General features: G+C 57.5%; 10 protein-coding genes across 10 annotated transcripts in view; 2 read left to right on the top strand and 8 right to left on the bottom strand.

Annotated features, from left to right (window-relative positions):
- Positions 1–259: 259 nt before the first annotated feature.
- CCM_02434 (monocarboxylate permease-like protein) lies at positions 260–1,806 on the bottom strand (the record flags this gene model as incomplete). The annotated part of the gene is made up of 5 exons (XM_006667586.1): positions 260–692; positions 768–1,176; positions 1,228–1,402; positions 1,455–1,561; positions 1,611–1,806. The coding sequence occupies 5 exons, from the start codon at positions 1,804–1,806 to the stop codon at positions 260–262; spliced, it is 1,320 nt and encodes a 439-aa protein (XP_006667649.1).
- Positions 1,807–2,912: 1,106 nt separating this feature from the next.
- On the bottom strand, positions 2,913–3,116 carry CCM_02435 (uncharacterized protein; the record flags this gene model as incomplete). The annotated part of the gene is made up of 1 exon (XM_006667587.1): positions 2,913–3,116. The coding sequence occupies one exon, from the start codon at positions 3,114–3,116 to the stop codon at positions 2,913–2,915; it is 204 nt and encodes a 67-aa protein (XP_006667650.1).
- Positions 3,117–3,189: 73 nt separating this feature from the next.
- CCM_02436 (uncharacterized protein) lies at positions 3,190–3,782 on the bottom strand (the record flags this gene model as incomplete). Its single annotated transcript, XM_006667588.1, has 5 exons — positions 3,190–3,281; positions 3,360–3,404; positions 3,459–3,618; positions 3,690–3,698; positions 3,741–3,782. 5 exons carry the CDS (start codon positions 3,780–3,782, stop codon positions 3,190–3,192), a joined length of 348 nt encoding a protein of 115 aa, XP_006667651.1.
- A 692-nt stretch (positions 3,783–4,474) lies between these two features.
- Positions 4,475–9,346, top strand: CCM_02437 (non-ribosomal peptide synthetase; the record flags this gene model as incomplete). The annotated part of the gene is made up of 3 exons (XM_006667589.1): positions 4,475–4,700; positions 4,767–8,167; positions 8,225–9,346. 3 exons carry the CDS (start codon positions 4,475–4,477, stop codon positions 9,344–9,346), a joined length of 4,749 nt encoding a protein of 1,582 aa, XP_006667652.1.
- A 695-nt stretch (positions 9,347–10,041) lies between these two features.
- CCM_02438 (Rho GTPase activator Rga) lies at positions 10,042–13,590 on the bottom strand (the record flags this gene model as incomplete). Its single annotated transcript, XM_006667590.1, has 4 exons — positions 10,042–10,322; positions 10,376–12,118; positions 12,172–13,435; positions 13,513–13,590. 4 exons carry the CDS (start codon positions 13,588–13,590, stop codon positions 10,042–10,044), a joined length of 3,366 nt encoding a protein of 1,121 aa, XP_006667653.1.
- A 57-nt stretch (positions 13,591–13,647) lies between these two features.
- CCM_02439 (uncharacterized protein) lies at positions 13,648–14,664 on the bottom strand (the record flags this gene model as incomplete). Its single annotated transcript, XM_006667591.1, has 4 exons — positions 13,648–13,734; positions 14,000–14,161; positions 14,244–14,317; positions 14,652–14,664. The coding sequence occupies 4 exons, from the start codon at positions 14,662–14,664 to the stop codon at positions 13,648–13,650; spliced, it is 336 nt and encodes a 111-aa protein (XP_006667654.1).
- A 1,622-nt stretch (positions 14,665–16,286) lies between these two features.
- On the bottom strand, positions 16,287–16,487 carry CCM_02440 (uncharacterized protein; the record flags this gene model as incomplete). Its single annotated transcript, XM_006667592.1, has 1 exon — positions 16,287–16,487. The coding sequence occupies one exon, from the start codon at positions 16,485–16,487 to the stop codon at positions 16,287–16,289; it is 201 nt and encodes a 66-aa protein (XP_006667655.1).
- Positions 16,488–17,604: 1,117 nt separating this feature from the next.
- Positions 17,605–18,369, bottom strand: CCM_02441 (uncharacterized protein; the record flags this gene model as incomplete). The annotated part of the gene is made up of 2 exons (XM_006667593.1): positions 17,605–18,107; positions 18,255–18,369. 2 exons carry the CDS (start codon positions 18,367–18,369, stop codon positions 17,605–17,607), a joined length of 618 nt encoding a protein of 205 aa, XP_006667656.1.
- Positions 18,370–19,299: 930 nt separating this feature from the next.
- Positions 19,300–21,703, top strand: CCM_02442 (uncharacterized protein; the record flags this gene model as incomplete). The annotated part of the gene is made up of 2 exons (XM_006667594.1): positions 19,300–19,593; positions 19,649–21,703. The coding sequence occupies 2 exons, from the start codon at positions 19,300–19,302 to the stop codon at positions 21,701–21,703; spliced, it is 2,349 nt and encodes a 782-aa protein (XP_006667657.1).
- Positions 21,704–22,197: 494 nt separating this feature from the next.
- The window catches only part of CCM_02443 (translation regulator (Cya5), putative), a gene marked incomplete at both ends in the record, with an annotated part of 3,551 nt that continues 3,159 nt past the window's right edge, over positions 22,198–22,589 (bottom strand). The window contains one exon of the mRNA XM_006667595.1: positions 22,198–22,572. Coding sequence (XP_006667658.1) covers positions 22,198–22,572 — 375 coding nt within the window. The remainder of the gene's footprint in view (positions 22,573–22,589) is intronic.

The following is a 22,589-nucleotide window of genomic DNA, read 5'->3' on the forward strand; positions in this document are numbered from 1 at the left end:
CGCTAATCACAACAAGTGGCTATTTCTTTAATCAAGGCAATCAGCAAATTGCTGGTAGTGATTACACCATCTCTGCTTACAGGTGGAAATACCAACTGGACGGCTGCAGGGTAGGGTCCAAGGTAATCAGCCGTATTCAACATCCTGTATCCAACATCTAGTACTGTCTACGAACTACATACTCGATACCCTTACCGAATGACCCAGTCGAACATGAAAGCAGCCTCTGCTTATCCATGACATACTACCAATCCAATCCTCACACCTTGGCGCGCACCCTCAACCCAACCAACGCATGCCTCGCCAGCACAACAAACACAGTCCCTACCAGCAGTGCTATCCCGCAAAACAATATCAAGCCCGAGTACGCGCCGTGCTGCTGGTTCACGAGGGCGCCCGCAATCGGATTGCCAAAGAGCACGCCAACGGCGGCGCACGCGTACAGCGACCCGTTCCGGGACCCCAGCTTGGTCATGTCGGGGGAGATGGACGCCACCATGGCCGGGATGATGGAGAGCATGCAGCCCGACGTGAAGCCGTACAGCACGGCAAAGGCGATGAGCGCCGCGTTGCTCCGCGCCGGCAGCCATACGGCGAGCGTAAAGACGGCGCTGAGCGCGCTGAAGAGGATCATGACGTTGAAGACGCCGTACTTGTCGCCGAAATGGGCCGGCAGGATACGACCAAAGGTTCTGTCAGAGTCTTGTTAGCATCCAGCATCCGGTGCGTATTTTACACAACTACAAGAAAAAACCTTGTATACATACGAGGCCGCATTGATAATCGACACCATGTACATGGCTAGCTGCGGCGACATGCCCTCCGCCTTGGCCTGCGTGATGATAAAGTTGAACGGCAGAAAGCCACCGAGGTAGATGATGAAGCCGCCGATGCTCAGGAGCAGAAACGGCCTTTCGGAAAAGGGCGATAGAAAGTCACTCATGCTGAACTTGCGACGCAGCGGCGGCAGCCGCGACTTGATGGTCAGGTTGCCGACGACGAGCAGCGCGAGCAGCAGAAAGGCGGTGCACCGCATCGCCCAGCCGAAGCCGACGCGGACGACCAGGTGGTTGACCATGATGGGCAGCACCACGCCGCCAATGCTGGACCCGGCCGTGATGATGCCAAACGCGAGCGCGCGGTGGCGGGCAAACCAGGTCCCGAGCGCGGCAATGGCTATCCAACAGTCAAGAGAGGAACGAGGGTGGGAGGAAAGGGGGTACATACGCGCGTAGAAGAGAAATGAACACCCCATGGCACTGCACACGCTCTGGGCGAGGAAGATTTGGTAGTACTCGGTCGAGATGGACGTCATCATGAGACCAAAGATGTGCAGCAAGGAGCCAATCAGGATGGGAATGCGAGGGCCAAGCTCATCCGTCATTTTGCCCACCAGCGGGCCCTGCCAGAGTTGTCAGTCCTATTTCTCCTCCTGCGCTGAACGATTAGAGTACCCAGAAGAAGAGCATAAAAGACTCTGTCGAGGGGATCCATGCTACTGTACTCGGCGAGTACGCCTTGAGCAGGTTGGTCTTGTAGTAGTCTTGGAATATGCCAATGCCTGCGTCCTTGTTAAACCAGGTACATCAATAGCGAAAAAAGAAACTCACAATTAATCCAGCCAAAACTGGCAAACACGGTGCAGAACCCGCCAAGAACTGCTAGCCAAGCCTCTGCACCGCCATCAGGCGCCGCGCCAAAACCGGGCGCCGCATCCTCGGCCCGTGCCGCATCTAGTCCCGCGAGCGGCCGAGCGCCGTCGCCGGGCTCCTCAGAGGACGACGCCGTGGGCGTTGGCTTTTCCATGGGAGGGGGGGGGGGGGAAGAGGCGGAAACAAAGGCCCCAGGTGGGAAAAGCACGTTCGAGTCAACGTACTTTGTACACACAACAAGCGTACGCGTAGGTAGGAAACGAGGGTTGGGGTCGCATGTTTTTCAGGCGGGATTGTATTTTTTATCATATTAAAACAATAAATCCACTCGCTTGCGTTCGTGGGCCGGGGTTCTCATGCGCGGCCTGATATTAAAGCGGCTCCCGCCTCGCGAGACCGAGTGCCTGCCAGCTGATCCCTGACGAGCTGCGGTTGAAGGCATCTGCACCGAGCACGGAGTACTCCGGTTACGGATACCCTCAGATGGGGCTGCAAATAGTCTGATGAATGACTCGTGTACAGAACCGCCCATTAGTTACTGCCCCACGGAATACTGGCCTGCATGTACTGTATATTGTGTCAAAGGGATATTGGAAGCCTTGTAGCAAATCGTGTAGGTTTCGCATGGACGAGGGCAACAAGACGGAAACTTGACAGCAACAAATGGATTAGGCCCAGCTTACGAATACCCCCAAGTCATGACGATACATGGCTACCCTCGTTGACAGCACACTATCAGTATGAACCCAACGTCCTACAGCAGGGATGCAAGACCCCGGCCGCCTGTCCTTCCGAATCTCCCGTACGGCTATTCAAGGCGGGATCCTAGTTCTTGTGGGTTCCTGACGCCTGTCAACCTCGGAACCTGTCACGCAAGAGTACCGCAACTTAGTGGCCCATGGGGATGGCTTGCGTGTTTCTGGCCCCCAATGAAGATCTGCCGAGCCACCCATCTCGTCTTGTCTCAGCTGGGGCCAAGATTTAGCCGCGCCCAGCATCAGACCGAAAAAGAAGCCTTGGCGATTCGCGCATGAATCGTTGCCGCTCTTTATCCCCATCTACATGAACCTTTCTTCAATACCCGCGAGTTGGGAGCCAGCAATCCGTGTGTTGACCCATCTCGTGTTTCATTTCTCCATCGTCAGCACCTCTCTTTCCAAAAGATACCCCCCCCCCCGGTGTCCGTCAAGAACAAAGGTGGAACCCAGAGTCAGCTCATGGCAGAAACTCCGGGCGGCAATACAGACTGATCCAAGATGATCAATACCCGTCGACGTCTTCACCACGGCAGCCCTCCGAAACCCCACGCCCGGACATGGCTCGGCGACCCGCAGGGCTGAGCTCTCTCAACTGGTCGCTTCTCCTGCTCAAGTCCAAACTCTGGCCCCCAAGAGCGCATCGGCAAACCGAAACCGAAAACCCCGGGGCTGCTTGATACGGCGGCGATGGGAGAAGTCGGGACATGGCAAAAGGCATTGTGCGAAAATAAAGTAAAAGGTTTATTTTAGCATCCAGTCCGCGTGGGGAGTGGCAGTAGTTATGCACGGGTTGGCAGTGCGTGTTGGCCGCGATTCATTCGAGACCCCCCATTGTCTTGCATCTTCAATCTCCCAATTCCCATCTCTCTAACTACCTGTGCGGTGCTTGTTGCTTTGCGGTTGGCCCATCGTGAACGAGCACCGAGTATAGTAGATCTGGTCGTCTAACCCTTGAAGCCGCCCTTGACTCCCCTGCCGTCGGTCTTCTCGTCCGCTTAAACGTACCTCAGCGGAGCCGCTCCAGAAAAAAAAACATGTTGCTTCATACACCGAGGGCTAATTATGCCGCGATAAGCCGACTGTGTGTGGCGAGAAGTGGGAGGGTCGAGTTTCGGACACGGCGAGCTGTCCCGATACGGCAACTGATATAGATGGCGGCTGCAAGCCCATGCTGCACGTCTGAAGCTTATTCTGACCTCCTTGGCCCACTACAAATGTGTCTCTCCAGTTGGCTGGCCAGGCTCTTCCGTCGGGCCAACAGACATGGCATCCAACCAACATTGCTAACCTATACGTATGAGCGAGCGTGTTAGAATGAGTCGGGAGTCACCCCGGGGAAGTCTCTAGCTAGGGAAGCAAATTGACTTGACATCGCTGCGAGGATGAAAAACATCACCCGCTGTGCCAATATGCAGGAAACTGCCTCTTTGCCAACACCGCATCCCCACCAAACGTCAAGATATTCTTGGCAACATGCCATCCGAGGACCATACGCCGCGTCCCAAGCCGACATTTCCGGGTATTTTGATTTCATCGCAACTCGACAATCTGTCCCAGACACCCGACGGCATCGCCGCCAAGGTTGGGCTCGAATAGGAAGTTCCCCCGCTTCACGCTCGGGTTTAGGGTTATTTTCAGACTTGTTTCTACTTGCATGCCGCATCCCATCATTGCGGCCGTGCTGCTGCATACATGTCGTGATTTTGTGCCTGCCATCATACCCCGAGCACGTAGTATCACGTCTAGAACAGCAATGGACTGCCCTCGAAAATGGAGTGTTCCGTTGCCCTCGTATTGTTGGCAGGGCCACCAGTCCATGTTGTGTTGCAGATCAGCCTTTCGGTCGCAGCGCAGAGGATCTACTCGTATATATAGCATACTGCTCGTCAAGCTTGGTAGTAGACGTCCCCATATCAAGCTACTTCATCATCACGATTCATACTGGCACCAAGCTTCTTCATCTGATCACTACGCATCCTCGTATCAAGCTTCTTCTCTCACCACGTCATACTCATATCAAACTTCTTCATCTTACCACGAGCCATAGACGCCTGCACCCTCACCATGTCCATCCCGGCTATGCCATTCATCACAGGGCCCGTTGCCGAGCCCCAAGAGCAGCTGCGACTATCCCCTCCCCGAGGGCGTCTGTCCGCCATCATCCCCCTATCCAAAGTCCAAGAGGTGCTCTGGGTCGACTATCTCCGCCAGCCATGGGCTACGCACTACAACCTCACACTCAAGGTCGACCTCACAGGCTCCAACCTCAGCCTCGAGAGCATCATGAACAGTACACCCCTACCTACCATCCCCCAGCTCAGCACACAAAGAAGAAAACATCACTGACACGTCATAGACATTCACAAGCTGGGCAGCAGGCACGACATGCTCCGCACCACCTTTCACATCGACTCCTCGGCGCAGCACACGTCCCAGTCCTACATGGCCGTCCACGACGCCGCCAGCAGCTTCCAGAACATCGCCATCGTCAGCGACGACGCCCGTCTGCAGCAGGCCCTGCGCCGCGGCCTCGACCTGTCCACCGAGTTCCCCGTGCAGTGGATCGTCCACCAGGCCTACTCCGTCGTCGACGGCCGACTCGTCGCCGCCCACACCGTCTACGCCATGGGCCACCACATTGCCGTCGACGGCACGAGCATGAGCCACCTCTCGCGCGAGCTCGTCCAGCTCATCCAAGACGGTGACACCACCACGCCGCCGCCGCCGCCGCCGCCTTCCTACGGTGAATTCGTGCAGCGCCAGGCCGCATATCTGCGCTCGCCCGAGGCGCAAGACGCCGAGGCCTTTTGGCTCGCCCAGATTGCGCACACCACGCCGCACCGGTGGACGCACGCCGCGCCGCTGCCGGCCAGTGCCCCGGGGCACGACTACCGCAAGATGGACACGTGGGCCTTTTTCCCCAGCGACGAGCTCGCCGCGTGGTCGCAGCTGTACCGCACATCGTGGTTCCGCGTCGCCGTGTCCGTCATCGGGCTCGTGACGGCCGGGCACGCGCGCCCCGCGCCGCACCACGACAGCACGCTGCAAGTGGCCTTTGGCGCGCGCGCGCCGTCCTTTGCCGGGTGCGTGTCGCACATGGCCAACACGATGCCGATCCGGCAGCCCGTCTCCTCCCTTCTCCGTCGCAGCGGCAGCGCCACGTTTGCCGAGCTCGTGCAGCTCGTCGGCAAAAACATTTCGCAGGCCAAGAAGAATGAAATGTACCCGTTCCTGTCGCTGGTCGAGGCGGCGGCGCGTGACGGCGAGGACACGGCCGCCGCGAGCAGAGTCGCCGTGACGCTCAGCCCGCGGCTGGCCGACGACCGGTGCACGCTGTACCCGGTCAACGGCGTCTGGGACCTCTTCTTCTGCTTCCTCGAGCACGCCGACGGGGGCGTCGCGCTCGGCGTCATCAGCGACCCGGCCGTCTTCGGCCCTGCTGCGCTCGCCGCCCTCCGCGCCGACGTCCTGCGCACCGTAGCGCTCTCGCAGCAGACGCCCGACTTCCCGCTGACATCGGCGCTGTCGTGCCTGGCTGACCGGCAAGTGGCCACGCTGGCGGGCGGGCCAGACGTGGAAGACGTCGACGCCGTCATCGCGGCCCGCGTCGTCTCCGACTGGATCCGCAGCCGCGCCGCGACCCAACCGGACGAAATCGCGCTCAGCAACGGCGAGGACGGCACGTCCTTAACGTACGGCGCGCTCGACGCCTCGTCGGACCGCAAGGCAGTGCACCTGCAGCGTCTCGGCGCCGGCCGCAACGACGTCGTGGTGCTACAACTCGGCGCCGTCTTCGACATGGTGGCGTGGATCCTCGCCGTGCACAAGGCCGGTGCCTGCTTCGTGGTCCTGGACCGACAGCTGCCGCTCGCCCGGAAGCAGGCCATCTTGCGCGTCGCCGATGCCAAGCTCTTCGTCTCGGATGCCTTTGACGACGCCTACTTTGCCGACTGCGCCACGCCGCCCACGACGGTCAGCGTCTGGGCCGACACCGCCGTCCCCGCCGATGCCCACTTGGCACCCGTCTCCGGGGCCGCGCCGACCGACCTCGCCTACCTCGTCTTCACGTCCGGCTCGACGGGCCTGCCCAAGGCCATCGAGGTGGAACACCAGAACCTCAGCAGCTACGTGAGCGCCACGCGCGCCGTGGTGCCCGTCGGCCGGGGCTCCCGCGTGCTGCAGTTCGCCCCCTTTGCCTTTGATGCGTCGGTCCTCGAGTGGGCCGTGACGCTGTCCTACGGCGGCACGCTCTGCTTCGTGCAGCACCCGGCGCTGCTCGTCGGCGACTACCTCGCCGACATGGTGGACCTGAACCAGATCAACTTTTTCCACACCACGCCGTCCGTACTCGCCACCATCCCGGACGGCCGCCGGCTGCCGTCGCTGCGCGCGCTGTCCGTCGGCGGCGAGGCCTCCTCCGCCGGCCTGCTCGACAAGTGGAGTCGCCGGCTGCATCTCATCCACGCCTACGGCCCGACCGAGACGACTGTGATCTGCGCCACCGAGCATATCCTCCCTGCGTCCGACACCCTGCCCAGCCCGTCCAACATTGGCCGTGCGAACCCGCACGTGGCGCTGCTCATCTGCCCCGAAGACGCCGAGACGGTGCTCGGCCCCGGCGTGACGGGCGAGATCTGCATCGCCGGGCCGCAAGTCACGCGCGGCTACCGCGGACAGCCGGCGCTGACGGCGGCTCAGTTCCGCACCATGGAGCACAACGGCCGGGTGACGCGCATGTACCGCTCCGGCGACCGCGGGTTTATTGGTGATGACGGCAAGCTGCACATTCTCGGACGCATGAATAATCGCGAGATAAAGCTGCGTGGCTTCCGCATGGACCTGGCCGCCATTGAGAAGAGCATCCTTGACAACTGCCCCGAGGTCATGACGGCGTCGGTACAGGTCGTCGACGACAAGCTGGTCGCCTTTGCGTGCCCGGCAACGCTCCAGGGCGACGCTATCCGGCAGCGCATCGCCCTCGACCTCCCGTCGTACTCCGTGCCCGCCGACATTACCGCCGTCGACAGCTTGCCGCTCAACACCAACGGCAAGGTCGATCATAAGGAGGTGCTGCAGCAATTTGGCGCCAGCACCGGCCCGGCCGCAGCCATCAAGCCTGTCATCGTCACCAAGACGGCCCCCAAGAAGAAAGAACTGCAGACCAGTGACTCCAATCTGGTAGACCGCCTCGAGGCTTCTATCACCACCCTCTGGCAAAAGGTTCTCGGCTGCCGCGACGCACCCGGCCCTGACGTCACCTTTTACAACGCCGGTGGCCACAGCATCCTCCTCTCCGCGCTGCACAAGGAACTCGTCACCCTCTACCCAGCTGCCAAGATCTCCCTCCTCGACGTCTTTTACAATCCCACCATTCGGCGGCAAGCGCAGCGTCTCTCCGAGCTCGTCGGCGACGACGGCTTCATCCCCAGCAGCAGCGTCTCCGACGTCTCGGCACAGGACGTCGCGACGCCTGGCAACTCCACCACCGCCACATCCGTGGCCGCGGACGCGCCGCTATTTGCCATTGTCGGCATGGCGGGCCGCTTCCCGGGTGCTGACTCGGTCGAGGCCATGTGGGAGCTTCTCATGGCGCAGCGCGACGGTATCACCACGAGCGACGGTGCCGGTGCGGAGAGCGCAGACCTGGCCGAGGGCGAAGTCTTTGTACCCCGGTACGGCAGCATCAACGGCCTTGAGGATTTCCGCGCCAGCGACTGGAACATGTCCGACGAGGATGCCCAGGTCCTCGATCCGCAAGTATGTCATCGCCCTCCAAACCTCCCACTTTGAACCCACCACTAACACAGGCTTCAGAAACGCATGTTCTTGATGATTGCCGAAGAAGCCCTCCAAGACGCCTCCATCCCCGTACGCACCGTCTCCGGCTCCAACATCGGCACCTTTGTCGGCATCGCCCCCAACACCTACCTGTCCTCGGCCCTCCCCTCCTCCGTGTCCTCCTCGGCCTTTGAGCGCCGCTACAAGGCAGTTCTCGACCCTACCGCCTCGACCCTCACCGCGTACAAACTCAATCTGCTCGGCCCCTCAATGGACGTCTCCGCCGCCTGCGCCTCCTCCCTCGTCGCCGTGCACCAGGCCCTCCGCGCCCTCCGTGCCGGCGACTGCGCCGCCGCCCTTGTCGGTGGCGTCTCCCTCGCCTACCCTCAACTCGGCGGGTACGCGACCTCTGACGGCAAAATCTTCTCCGCACGTGGCCAGTGCCGCCCGCTCGACGCTGCCGCCGACGGCTCCGTGCCGGCGGATGGCGTTGCGGCCGTTGTGCTCAAGCCGCTTGTGGCGGCGCAGACGGACGGCGACCGCGTCTACGCCGTCATTCAAGGCCATGCGATTGGCACCGACGGTGCCGTGGACAAGATTGGCTTCACTGTGCCCAGCTCCTCGGGCCAGGCCAAGGTGATTAGCGCCGCCATGGCGGACGCCCGGCTGGCGCGGCATCAAGGCGTGCGCTATGTCGAGATGCACGGCAGCGGCACGAGTATCGGGGACGCGCTCGAGTACAAGGGCATCGAGCGCGCCGTGGCCGCGTACGAGGCGACTGGCGGGGAGTCGCGGTGCAGCAGCGGCGCCATCTCGCCCACCGGCACCGAGCAGCAGCCGAGTGACACGAAGCAGACCCCCCGCACGCTGTTTGTCGGCTCCAACAAGGGAAACTTTGGCAACGCCGAGGCCGCGTCAGGCCTGTTTTCGCTCATCAAGGCGTCGCTCGCCGTCAGCCGGGGCGTCGTCCCGCCGCTGCGCCAACTCGGCGACTGTAACGAGCTCATGGGCGTGGCCGAGGGGAGCACCGTGCAGCCACTGCGCAAACAGCTGCGGCTAGAAAAGGGCGATCGTGTCGGCGTGACGGCGCTGGGGTACGGCGGTGTTAATGCGCACTGCATCCTGGCCAGCCTCGAGGCGGTTGAGGAGAGGGAGTGAAGCAGCGCGGGGTCGGTCTTTTCGTGTTCATAGTTGAAACGGGATTATATTGGGAGTTGTATACCTGATCCGTGTGGTCAAAATATTGTGCAGAATAGCTGCAAAATAACAAATATGGATGACAAAGTCAGGCCACGTTGCCAGTGAGGCGCGTTGAAGGAAAAAGTGAAAACGCTACTGTGCATTGCAGCGTAATATGACCACGTGAACTGCTGTTGGTTCCGCCCAACACGCCATTTGTCAAACTTTGGCTGTCAATTGACTCGTATAATTTCTCCCATGTATATGAGAAAGCATCACACAAGTCTATGCTATATATAAGATATGAAATTTTAGGGGCGAGATCAGAGACGGATTAATACTAGTAGTGCTCCATCTCTTTGCAAATAGAACCGACTGAAATGGGTTGTGTCTCGCACACGTAAAACAAAGGAACACTGGGTAGGAGATCGCAGACGAGCCCAACGGAAACAAATGGCGAAACAAGAAATAAAAAGCCCAAGCTGGATAGCCGAGTTGTCAAACTCGTGGTGCGCAGAAAACTCCCCCAACCATATCCTCTTCCTTCCATTTTTCCACAAAATGAAATAACAAAATTCAGCAATCATCTCCTCTCCCGAGATAGCTCTCCCATCTCGGAATATCTTTTCTATACGATTTTCCTCTTCTTTCTCTCTTGATTGAACCTCGAACTATCAAGCATCTTCAAAGATGATGTGACTATTCTCAATAACGAACTGCACAGCAATATTCTTGGCGTGCATGTCCGTCATTTCTCGCTCAATGCTCATGTCGCGCATGATTGTCGGCGCAAAGACGACCGCCAGGTTCTTGGGCGACATGAGATTTTCAGGCTCCCGCTGGGCAACGCGCTGCAGATGAAACATGAGAAACTCGAGACAATCGCGGTGGCTCTGGGGCATCGAGTAGAATGTTCTGCGCAGCTGCGCACAACGCTCTACTTCTTCCGATATCGCTGCCAATTATTTAGTACATCGTAACTGGAAAAAAAGACTAGCATCAACGTACCATTCGACTCCAAGACACGGTCATATACATCAAATGTCAATAGTGGCATGGGCAGCTTGCGGAAGTATTGCTTCAGGACACTCGTCACCGCGGTGATATCGAGATCCGGATCGGAAATATCAAAGTGTTCGCTCTTCTCAAAGCCGTCTTTGATCTGGTTGACCTGAGAGTTGCCACCGGTCTTGCGGTAGATACCCTCCTGATCCATGCCGCGCAACTCGACTTCTTCAATGCAACGACTGACGACGCTGGGTATTTGTCGGTGTTCATACTCTGTACGCTCCGACAACTCTGACCCGAAAAGGGTTGACGGAGGCTCGGCTGCGAGAGGCGTTGATGTCATGTTCGCAGACATAGACTTCGGCATGGTATTCTTCTTGCCAAAGAAGCCAAAGGCCTGCTGCTTGTTGGCGGCGTTCGGGCCGCCAAGCCCAGCACCGGCACCAACACCAGCACCAGCACCAGCAGTCGGAGTCAGATCTGCTTGCGTGACTGTCATATTGTACGGAAGGCCTATGCTATCAGCGGTCAAGCCGCCAGGTTGTCCGCCCATTTGACCTGGGCGGTCTCGCTCGTTTTGCTGAAAGGCAACAACGGCGCGGTTGACACCCTTGGCCACGTTCTGAGCCATTGTTTTGGAGCCCTTTTTCCAGTTGAATTTCTTCACTTGGCCCTTGCGTACCTGTACCACAGTCGGGCCAGACTCGACGATGTGCTCTTCGTCATTGTGTACAAGCGTAGCACCAGTAGTCATGCTTGCAGCGTCTAGGTTGACATTGGAGCTGGCAGCACCGCGTTGGCTGTAAATGCCCAGGCCGTTGGACGACGAACGCGGGTCCCCGAGTTGCGACTTGAAGCGTTCCTGCAGCTGGTGCGTCATCTCGTTATTCATGTCGGCGAGCTGGGCATTCTTGGAGGAAAGCTGCTCGAATTCCATCAAGGCTCGGTCACGGTCGGCCGTGGCTTGCGTCTTCTCTTCAAGCAGCTTGTCGCGGCGCTCATGCAACGAGGCAATCTCAGACGACATGGTCACCTTGACCCGCTCTAGCTTCTTGACAAACTCCTTCATGGCAGAGTCCTCAAGCTCCTGGACATCAATCGGAGCCTTGGTTTCTTTGGCCTTTTCTACAAACCCGGCAAGCACCTCGAGTTGACGTATCATGATTTCGGCCTGGGTGTCGAGGACGGAGACAGTCTTGCGCTTTTCAACAAGCTTCTTGTCGAGCGTCTGCAAATCTTTTTCGGTGCTGAATTGTCGCTCGAGCTCGGCAACGCGGAGCTCCGAATGTCGCAGCTGACGCTTGAGCAGTGCCGAGTCCTCGCCCTTGTTCGTGGGGATGGGGCTGCCGATCTCGTGGCCATGCGAATCTTCGGAATGTTGGGGTCTCGACCAACGGGGCGAAACAGTCGATCGCGTCGTCTCGCTTATGCTTCGGGCGTGGCTCTGTCTCGGGGTTTGACTGGACTCGATGCTGCCTGTACGACCGTGTCGGACCGCGTTAGAAACCCGGCGCAAGATCGAGGATGAACCTTCATCGGTTCCAAGGATTCTAGCCATGTCCTCATCCAGCGTGAAATCGGCACCGCTGCTCCATCTGGGTAGTTTTGGCGACACTTTGGGAGACTGACCATCATCTTTGGCACTCGCGGAGCTCCTAGAGCCCGGTGGTGCGGGTGCAGTTCGCGGCTGCATGTAGCTTTCATTAGGAGAAGGTTTCTCGGTCACATTTGGCGCAGGGCCAACTGTAGCGCGTGTTAGTGTAGTACAGGGAGTGCTGGGAGAAACAAGAGCTTACGAGTTCTGTTGGCAGACGGGGGCAGCTCCTTGCGGGCAATGGCCATGCCAGGACCCGACCGTGAAGACTTGGAGTTGCTGTCGTGCGAAAGTGTAGTTGCATCGTCATCGGGTGACCGGGCCTCCTGGGAGATACGGGGTCGCGGCGGGGGGATTGGCTGCTTGATATCGGTAGACTGGGAGCTGTTTGTTCTCGAGGCCTGGAGGCGCTTGCTGCGAGGTGTGTCAGAAGCATCGACATCCGAGGAGGCCTTGGAAGTTTTGTTCCGATCCTTGTCGGTCTTGGAGAGCCTCCGTGAAGGGGCCATGGCTTGTGATATATGATCCGCCGAAGGTTGACGACCCTTCTCCTGGAAGGCGATGTGAGGGGAGGCAGAAGCTTCGGTGCGTCTCTCAGCAGAAGCCTTGGTGTTTCGAGATGAGACATCGGTGCTGTGGTCCGGAGCCGGAGAGGCCTTTGCGGAGCCGTTGGGGGTGGGATCAAGAGCGACGGAAATATAGAAACCATCTGGATCGTTTTGGTTACTGCCATGGCCGGTGGGAAGGATAGCAGAATTTCGGTTTCTCCTGTATGTGCTGGAAGGCAGAGTCAGGGTTTCCTTGTTGGCACTGACATTGTCGACTGAAGGGCGCTCGGGTGACCTGGCGGGGATGGGAGCAGCTCTCGAGTTGTTGCTAAGGCGAGGGGCGGTAGCCTGGGGTCGCGGAGAAGTAGTTGCAGTGTTGTCAGAGTCAGCATCTGGTTCGGTGGGGGCAAGCTCCGGGGGCAGAGCAGGCAAGGACTTTTCCGTTATCATGGAGCCGTCGTCCTTGTCCCTGGCTTTCGCGGCAGCGGCAGCTTTAGAGCGTTTTCGGCGACGTGCCATGATGGTCTCATGGCATCCCATGCAAAAGATGCCTTGTGAGGTGCGTGCATAGCGCAGGTTTTCGATTTTGCGTTTGCAGTTTCGGCAACGGAAGCAGGTGGAGCAAAAGGCCTGATCCCCAGTCAAGATGGCGAGATCCTCAATCTTGCTGTTGCAGGCATTGCATGTATATGTACAGTTGTTGCAGACGAGGGAGCCGTCACCTAGGAGGAGGAGGTTGGCATCGGAGTCGAGGAGGGTACCGCAGGTATGGCAGCGGAAACAATCGAGGTGCCATCGTTGGCCAGCTGGAGATGTGTTAACATTGACAAATGATACAGGCGCGAGCGCGGTGCAGTCTAGAGACGCGGGTTTGGGCAGAAACGTACCCAACTCGAAAGCCTTGCCTTCTTCCAGAATCTATAGTAGAGAGAGGGTGGGCTTGTTAGCTTGGGTGGGTGGTTAACGTGGCGCACAACAGCGAGCAAGGAACACACCTCTCCGCAGCCCCTGCAGGGGAAGACATCGTCGGTATCAAGTGAGCCTTCGAGGTATTCGTCGACGATGGCGGTCATGATTGCGAATCAGGGCCGGCGGCCGGGAGGAAAGAGCCGATGGATGCCAATGGCGGGTTATGGCAGCCGAGCCTGGTGGTCGACAGCGAGGAGCGCTGAGGGGCGGGGCGCGCAGGCTGGAGCGCGGAAAGCAAACGACTCGAGCTTTTAGTTGGTTTGAGCGTAGAGAAGCCGTGACATAAGGACGCGGAACGGATGATTGTGTGCTATGAAGATATTCGAGATGGGGGGGGGGGGGCGAATCGGCAGACGCAGCAGGAAGGGGTTGCCAAGGCGGCGTGGAACGGTGTGGGCTGACGACGGTTGGCGGCAGGTGAAGAAGACAGACGCAGGCGCGCAGACAAAGGAAAAAGGAAAGATTTATCGGCGAGAGCCTCGTGGTAATGTATGTCGCAAGCAGTAGGCGTACAGAGGGGGATGTGCGCGGATTGGCACGGTCGACGCAATGACTGTGGGTGAGGGAAAGGCGCAGGCGGACGCAGGTGAGGCGTTGGGTGGGACGGAGGGCCAGGGGTCGGTCAGGAGAGGAAGAGGAGGCAGGGCGCTGCCAAGTTTGTGTGGGAGGCGGTAACTAACTACCTACCTAGTAGCAAACGGGATTCAAGAGGAGGGAAGACGCAGGGAAAGGGAGAAGGGAAAGGGGATAACTATACTCCGTAGACAGTGCGGATAATGAGACGGCGGGTTGAGGTGTAGAACAGAGTTGTCTCGGTCGTATCTGCTGTGACTGATTATGTGCCGGTTGTCGATTCAACGTGACGAGCGATGGGATGGAATCTCGAGGTGGGCAGCGTTTGGTCTTCAGCCGGTTGGTTGGGGGGGTTGGCTTGGAATCGGTAACTATTACCTGGCAAGTAATTCGAATAATAACGTAACTCCTGCAAAATATGCCTCCGTAGGTCGGTACTAAGATAGGTACCTCTAATAGGTGGGTAGGTACCTAGGTACTAAATACGCAGGTTAAGGTAAATGGCCCAAGTAGGTATTACTTGACTAATTGTACTTGCAATGCCAACGCCTCTTGTCCTCCTGCGGTTGTCCCCGCTACGCCTACGCCGTACCTGAGAGGTGCATTTGTCTGGATGATAAATGCTGGCAATGCACGACAATGGCACCTCCCAGTTTCACAGTAGCCGAGTCTCGCTCACTGATTTGATTTTTATCTTTTTTTTATTCTTCTTTTCATTTCCTTCCTGACCACTGGGGCCACATGCAATTCCAGGACCCTCTTCTCGTTACAACTGCACAACTTCACCTCCCGTCCCCTAGCTCAGGTACAGCCGAGACAAACGGATGCATCTGACACTCACATCGCAACCCAACACATGCTCGTTTTCAGGATACAAAAATAGGGCAGCCAAAGCATGGCATTGAAACCGTTCCTCTTGGCCAACCAATAATACCATCTGCTCCTCGAAATATGTAGTCACCTGCCTAGGTAGGCAAAAGGCAAGCACCTAGGTACCTAGGTACCTAGGTACGTAGCTGGACACCCCTCCAGTCCGTCCCCTGGACCCTGTACCCCTGCTTTTGCCCTGGAATCCAGAATCCAGAACCCACTGCTGCAACCCACCTAATAACACCAAATCGCCTTCGGACACTTTCATCTGTGTAATTCGTAATTGGTACCATCAACCCATCCTGTCCTCAGGCCGGTCAGTGGCTGGATAGCATCAGCCACCCACGATGATTCCATCTTCCATCGCGGTTGTACTGCCAACTAAGACGTTGCCGCGGCTGTACTGGCTTGCTGACCAAGTTTGACGACGAAACAAAAACATCATTTCGAGACGCTCCGGTCGCCAGCAGCTGAGCCTACGACTGACATTTCCAATACATACATAGCTTCATTCATCCCCACGGAGTTTATACGGATATACGGTTAAAATAGACTAACTAGACAAGACAAGCGCTGATGAGCTGGTGATACGTCAATGGTGTTAACAATGGTGGCATTCTTGCTAGTTACGGATCTCACTTCGTAGTTATTACAGCACAAACACAACCGGCCATCCCAAACTAGAATACCATGGTCCACAAACTGATCCAGATTCATCGATATCTTGCCGCCTTTCCACCCACATCAAGGTGAAGAAGGCCCCATGCCATGCTGGGATATTGCCTCGATATACGCACCAAAATCTACAAATGTACGGATAAATGACTTGCATAATTCTTTGAAAGGCTCTGCAGTGGAATCTAGCCGACGGTGCGTGCTGCGTGTTGCTAGGGATGGATGCAACCCGTGCAGCGCAGGGAGAGCTGATCGCTTCCAAGTCTGGCAGGATCCTCGTTTATTCCTTTCTTCCGCTCCGCATCATGAGATCCCTTTAGTTTCTACAAATTACCGAGTATTGCATCTCAATTGTATTTTCTTCTTTTCCGGGTCTCGCGCCTTCTCGCACCCAAGTTCCGAGCCACCCTGCCGGGAAAACCTTCTGCCCCGGCTAGCACCATTTACATATGTAAACACAGTTTCTTTTTCACCGTTTACCTGCTCGTCAACGTGGCTGTGGCGCTGTTTCGTGTGCCCCCTCAATGATCTTCACTCACCTTCTAACTACAGCGGCTTGGCGGTCGCCCTTGGTCAAGCCCACCATCTTGATCGCCCTGTATACAATCCAGCAACCGCCGCCACACGACCACACGAGCCATCGACTTCGTCAAGCCCACCCCTCCGTATAAAGACAGTATAGCTACAGATGAGTATCCTTCTTGTTTTCACCTGCCCCGTGCCGACAGGCTCGGTTGATTCCAGACTCTAGTTCGCACAGACTTTCGCAGCCCCTAGTCTGCAACGGCATCTCCCCGCTCGCGTCAGGGGTAAATAAGTGCGCCATGTTTCGCACATCCTTTGCCCCCGACACATCCTCGCCGAAACGGCCAGAAGGACACATTGTCAAGTGCAATAATTCCTTTTACTATCATCCGAGAATCTGACTTTATGCTGTGTCACAATGCCATTCGACGCAAGGGGACCGCTCCCATATTTAGGCACTTATACAGTGTCGTGTTCCGCCATGCCTTGGACTTGGTGCAACCCCCTTGCGGTGATCTCTGAGGCTACTCGTGGGGCCTCCAAGGAACAGGGTGGTTTGACTGAAATCGGTGTCACTATTGAGAGCCGCGCTTTATTTCCACGATTGCGATGTGGCGATTCGATTAGACAGTGTCCTACAACCTTACCAAGATCTTGCGCAGGTATTTGTACCACCGCGTGAGGGCATATTCAATGCACTTCCACGAAACAAAAGAGCCAGTACGTAATATCTGCTCGGCTCTCAATATGACGAACAGTTTCAGAGTTCACACACCTTCTTACCAAAGGAGGGTCACATCATGGTTCCTCTGCGTCGGCTCTCTATCTGCAACACAAGCTGTCAAACATCCCCCTCCCCTTTGTCATACCTCTAGCAATGACAAGTGGGATAAACGAGCCGCATGCTTTCCAACCACTCAAATTGCCGAAAAAAGTATAAAAAACATACTCTCATATCGTGACCTGCTATCGCAGCCACAGCAAGTTCCCCTCTCCCTCTGCCCTCTGCCCCAGCCAAACAGAACCTGCATGTTTGTGGTAAACGAGCCCCCCAAAAGTCTCTTTGCATGCATTGTGATTGATCAAGTGGTACACCGCTTCCTGCACGGCCGCAGCGCGTACTGCGGAGACGATGGGATGCGCTGTCAGACTTGTGGGCTTGTTGTCTCAAGTACAGCATCTTGGGCCCGACGCCTCGGATTCGGCGTTTTTTTTTCTTTTTGCACCGGTTGAAGTGACACTATCGCGATGTTGCTGAAACGAGCAGAGGGACGGCGTATTCTTATTCTTGTCCTTTCCGCGTGCTTGTCATACCGCAACCACCATCCCAAGTCACGGCATGAACTTTGTCATCCTGTGTTTACAATCTGCCGAGAAGCGACGGCCCAATCACAAATGTTTCGCTAAAATTATCAACATATGCCATCAATACAAATCCCCCCAGAATGGTATCGCGACCAGCATCCGCCCCAGTCTCACTGCTTCGCCACCAGTCTCTTGACTTTGTCCAGCAGGATGCCGCTCTCGCGACCCAGCTTCTTCTTGCCGTCGCGCCCGACCGTCTTGGCCATGGCCTTCTTGAAGCGGTCCCTCTCCGCCAGCCGCGCGGTCCTCTCCGCCATGCGCGCCTCATAGGCCTGCGCGCGCTCCTCCGTCTCGGCCCGGCGCTCCTCCGCCTGGGCCAGTTGCTTGTCGTAATAGCCCGGGCGGCGCGTGCGCCGGCGGTGGCCATCGCTGGTACCTTCACCAGCGCCCTGGACTTGGGCGGGGTTTTGCGCCACCGACTCGACCTTGATCATGAGCTCCCGCGTCGGATGCATCACCTCATTGGCACCATCCTCCTCGACATCCTTGTCGGCACCGGCAGTGTCCTGTTGAGCCTCGCCGTCGGCAGTTTCTTCTTGCCCCCGGTGCTTAATCTTGGCATAAGCCTTTTTGACCTTGGCCTTGTGAATGAGATCCTTCTTTATCTTTGTGACTGTGTAGGTATAAGTGTCAGCGTCATGACCTTGAGAAAAATCTACCCGTTTTCTGGGGCCTCGATTGGGTGCAGGTTAGGCGAGATGCTTAGCCTGCTGCTCATCCGCGACTGTTGAATGAGAAAAGTTTTGCCCAGTGGACATACCTTTACGACGCCACGGCCCATCCGGTAAGTTATCTGGGCCGACTCTGAATCCCTTGCGGTGCTTTTTCCCTGTCTCGTTGTCGCCGACTGGCTTCTTGGCGGGTTTGGGCGCCATATTGGGCGAAGTCTGATGTGCGAATATCTGGTTTGAAGGCAAACAAGCTCGGCGAGGAAAATCTTAGTGATGTTACATGTACCAATGTACTTGGTATTTCTGCGGACTGTCCGAATCAGGCCAAAAGTGGGTGCGGGCAGTGGAGACTGTATGGCTCACTACTTTGAGAAAATAGCACGACGTGAGAAGGACAGCATCATGTGTTACTGAAGATGGGGTGACGTGCGGCATATTGTTGTACGTTGTACGTTGTTACACGGCAAGATGCAACATGGAAATGTACAAAAGAGGTGTTTTCTGGTGAATGAGATTCAGGCGGCCTGGTGAGCTGGAATCCTAATGGAAGCATTACGGAGAGGTACTTCGCTGCCCATTGTAAATACAGCGAGCTTCAGGTACAGGTAGTAACTGGTCCGACTCCTTCCAAGTGGTGGCCTGTCGTTTACAGCGCCCAATGCCCACTATAACCCGCCATGAATGCCACAAAAAACCACCCAAGCCTCACCGTCCAGGCCTGATCTGTCTCCTCCGCCCAACCAGCAAACTGCCCAGTGGTCGCATGACGAGTGTTGCTGCCCCACCCATCTCCGACACATCTTGCACCCGACTCGTTCGCTCCATGCAGCCTATCCATGATTCACCGCTGTCCGTACTGCTTTCCTCTTTTGTCTTGCTCTTTTCTTGCTCTGCCAGCATCTCCGTCCTTTCCAACCAACGCGCAGACTCTTCCGCGCCATCCATCCGCCGACATTGCCCAAGCGTGTAGCCTCTCGCCGCAGCACCGCCGTCCTACCCGCACCAGTACCATCCCGCTGTCGGAGACGACCGAATCGCACTCCCACACTCTATCGAGCCGTCTAAACCGTTGGCCGTTTTGCATCTCCCGCACCCGGGGCCACAGCTGAGCTGTGGTTCATAATACACGATACGATGCCCATCTTCCAAGAAGACATAGACCACGCCCGCCCGCCTATTGCGTCGCCCCAACGCTCGCCGCCACAGCCAGATGCGAGGCTCCTCGTCAACGACGCATCGCTCGGCTCCAGGCGTCTCTCCGAAGTCAGCTTGCCTGCTGAGTTCTGCGAAGGCCCAATACCAGATAGTCCCGAGCAGCGTCCGGAGGCGCCTATAATTCACAATGAGTCGCACATGATCGATAGATCGGTGCTGATCGAGAGGCTAAAGCGAGGGGGGAGCCCATCATGGATCCCCAGCCCCTACCACGTACGTGTCTGGGCAGTCGTCAAGTGATATCGCCAAGTACTGACATACTTTGTAGCTGGACTCTCGAATACAGAATCCCACTTCACCACAGCCCTCCCAGACGTCACCGCAGTCCCCTGGTCTACTGCCCTCGCCACAAATAACTCCAGAAAAGAACCAGTCCCCCTCGCCAATACACAATCCACTACAGGACGGACTCGGCATCGAGCGCCCGGGCTCTGCTCTGCACAGCGGTGACTTCACCCACGATGAATGCTCCTCTGCCTCCTCTACGCAGGATGAGCGCCACGGCAAAACGCCATCCAGACACCGCCAGGACCACCTCTGCACGGACATGGCCTGGATGGCCACCTCGCCGCCCCGGCCATCCATGGCTCTTGACCGGCACAGCCCGTTTGCTGAGCCTGGTGCCAGCTTCAAGTCGACGCTGTCGTCGTCGTGTTCCTCCACGTTTGCGTACCAGCTACCGACGAGCCCGCTCGCGCAGTCAGTGACCAACGAAGACCAGGGCGCCTTCACCGCGCCGTTCCGTGAGAGCAGCCTCCTTAGCAACAAGATGGACTTGTCCCGCAGCAGCTACGACGAGTCGTCACCGTTCTCATCGCCCTTACGGTCATCACGCGGTGCCCATGGACGTGCCTCGTTCCGCAGGGAAGCGACGTTTCCCTATCAAGCGCATCAGCCACGCCGCTCCTCTGGCTCCGGCATGAATTTTATACACCCAGGATCCTCACCACAGCGCCCCCTTACTCACTCTCGCCGCCCGTCTCTCGGGTCCGAGTCACCCTCGCTTCACGCCTCCATGGTTGGTTCATACGAGGAGAGCATCCTTCAAGGCCGCATGTCTACGACGCCGTCCAAGCCGTTTGATTTCATGGCCCAGATCGGCGTGCTCGGCAAGGGGAAGTGCAAGTCGCGCCTGCGATGCCCACCACACGTCACTCTACCATTCCCCGCCGTCTTTTACAGCTATAGCAACACCAGCGCCGCGCGGTCTCAAAGCAATGATGGGCCGAGTCCGTACGTCGGCCAGATCGACCTCGAGAACGGTCTACCCAACCCGGACGTCGAGGCTGGGAAGCGCAGGGCAGTTCGGCATCAGGCCCAGTCCGCCGACATGGACATGGACTTGGACATGCTCTTGGATGGCTCGCTCCTCCCAGACGACGATACGCCCAATACCGCACCGCTCAAAGCGCCGCCGGGCGGCAGCTACCGCATCCCAGAAAAGGGTCAGATCCAGATCATTGTCAAAAACCAGAACAAGACGGCCGTTAAGCTCTTCCTCGTCCCGTACGACCTCACTGGGATGCCGCCCGGTACCAAGACGTTTGTCCGGCAGCGCAGCTACTCTCACGGGCCCATCATTGATAACCTGCCTAACTTGTCGACCTCTGCTGCCGCCATCGCTATGGACCGCCCGACCCTACGGTACCTCGTCCACCTGCACATCTGCAGCCCCAGCAAAGGTCGTTTTTACCTGTACAAAAGCATCCGTATCGTCTTTGCCAACCGTGTTCCCGAGGGCAAGGAGAAGATGCGCAACGAGACCACGTGTCCCGAGCCGCGCTTCACGCCCTACAAGCCCATCAGGCAGATGCACCCGCCCTTGTCTTCCTCATTTAGCAGCCGCTCCGCCGCCACACTCGCCACTGACAAGGCTCGCCGCCGCCGTAGCCTCGGCGTGCCCCTCAGCAGCGAGGCCGCGCAGCGAGCGCCCTTCTCCACCGCCGCCCTGGGCACCCTCAACACACAGCGCCGGCTCTCTAGTCCGCGTGGCTACCCTGGCGGCGGCCACACGCGCCCTGTCGAGCCCGTGCCGTTTCGCTTCCCCGCACCCCACGACGATGTTGTGCCCGGGGTTGTAGACGACGTTGATGGCCCCCCGCACTCATCGCCGGGTAGTCGCCCCTCGACCTCGGACGCGTGGGGCTACGAGAAGCTCAGCAAAGGTAAGTTCGGCTACGGCAGCAGCCATGTCTTTGCCGGCGGCGATGTCGCGGGCGGCGGGGGCCTACCGGGCGGTGGCAGTCCGACTGAGGGCTTGCTCTCGCAGCGGCTGCGGTCACTGGGTGTTGAGAAGGCTGCGCATGGTATGCCGCCGTTTTGAACTCATCATTAACATGACCAGTAAATCTGTACATATTCAACCATGGAGGAACCTTTCAAAGAAATTAGGAGTCCCTCATTTATTCGGGGAAGCTCACGGCGCAATTTGTTTCATCACCATTCGTTCGGCAATTTGGAATTGGATTCCGTGGCTTTGGGGGGTCTTTTTTTTTTCTTTTTTTAACAATATATAGATAGGTACCTACTAACCAGATCGCTACACAGCGTAGCCGCTCCTTTCATCGTTAGCTTACTAGATTACAAACCCCCCCCCGTCTTTATACATCTCAAAGACAGTCACAATTCCACAACCGATTACCCGAGACGCCGATGCCAGTGTGGTAGTATATATATATAATACAACGGCTACAATTAAATACCGATTCTAACTATCTATGAAAAATACATGGAATACATCTTTTTGCCTCGATAGATCTACTAAGAAAACGCCCTGTACATGTTTTGAGAGGCATAATATATACAACCCCCACGTTATTAAAACCGCCGCCACTTTCCCTTGGGTGGAACGTAGACACGTCCCCATTTCTTGGCCCACGCCCTCCCACGCTTCTCCTTCTTCACATGCAGCTGCGCACCCAGCGTGAGGCGCATCGCAAGCAGATCCTGCAGAGGCATGGCGCCGAGCGCGTCCTGGATAATGGCCTTGTTGAGGCTCGTGCGCTTCTCGCCAGCGCCGGCGATGCTGGCCACCCAGGTATCGGGGAGGTCCACCACGTCGACGGTGGTAAAGGCCTGGTGCAGGAGGGGATACTGCGCCTCGACGCGCTGCAGCTTGGCCGTGACGCCGGCGGACCACGCCGCGAGGGTGCGCAGGCGCAGCCACTCGCGCTGGAGGCTGAGCACGGCTGGCTGCGAGGCCACGAGCA

Source organism: Cordyceps militaris (assembly GCF_000225605.1).
Source record: "Cordyceps militaris CM01 unplaced genomic scaffold CCM_S00002, whole genome shotgun sequence".
Taxonomy (NCBI): domain Eukaryota; kingdom Fungi; phylum Ascomycota; class Sordariomycetes; order Hypocreales; family Cordycipitaceae; genus Cordyceps; species Cordyceps militaris.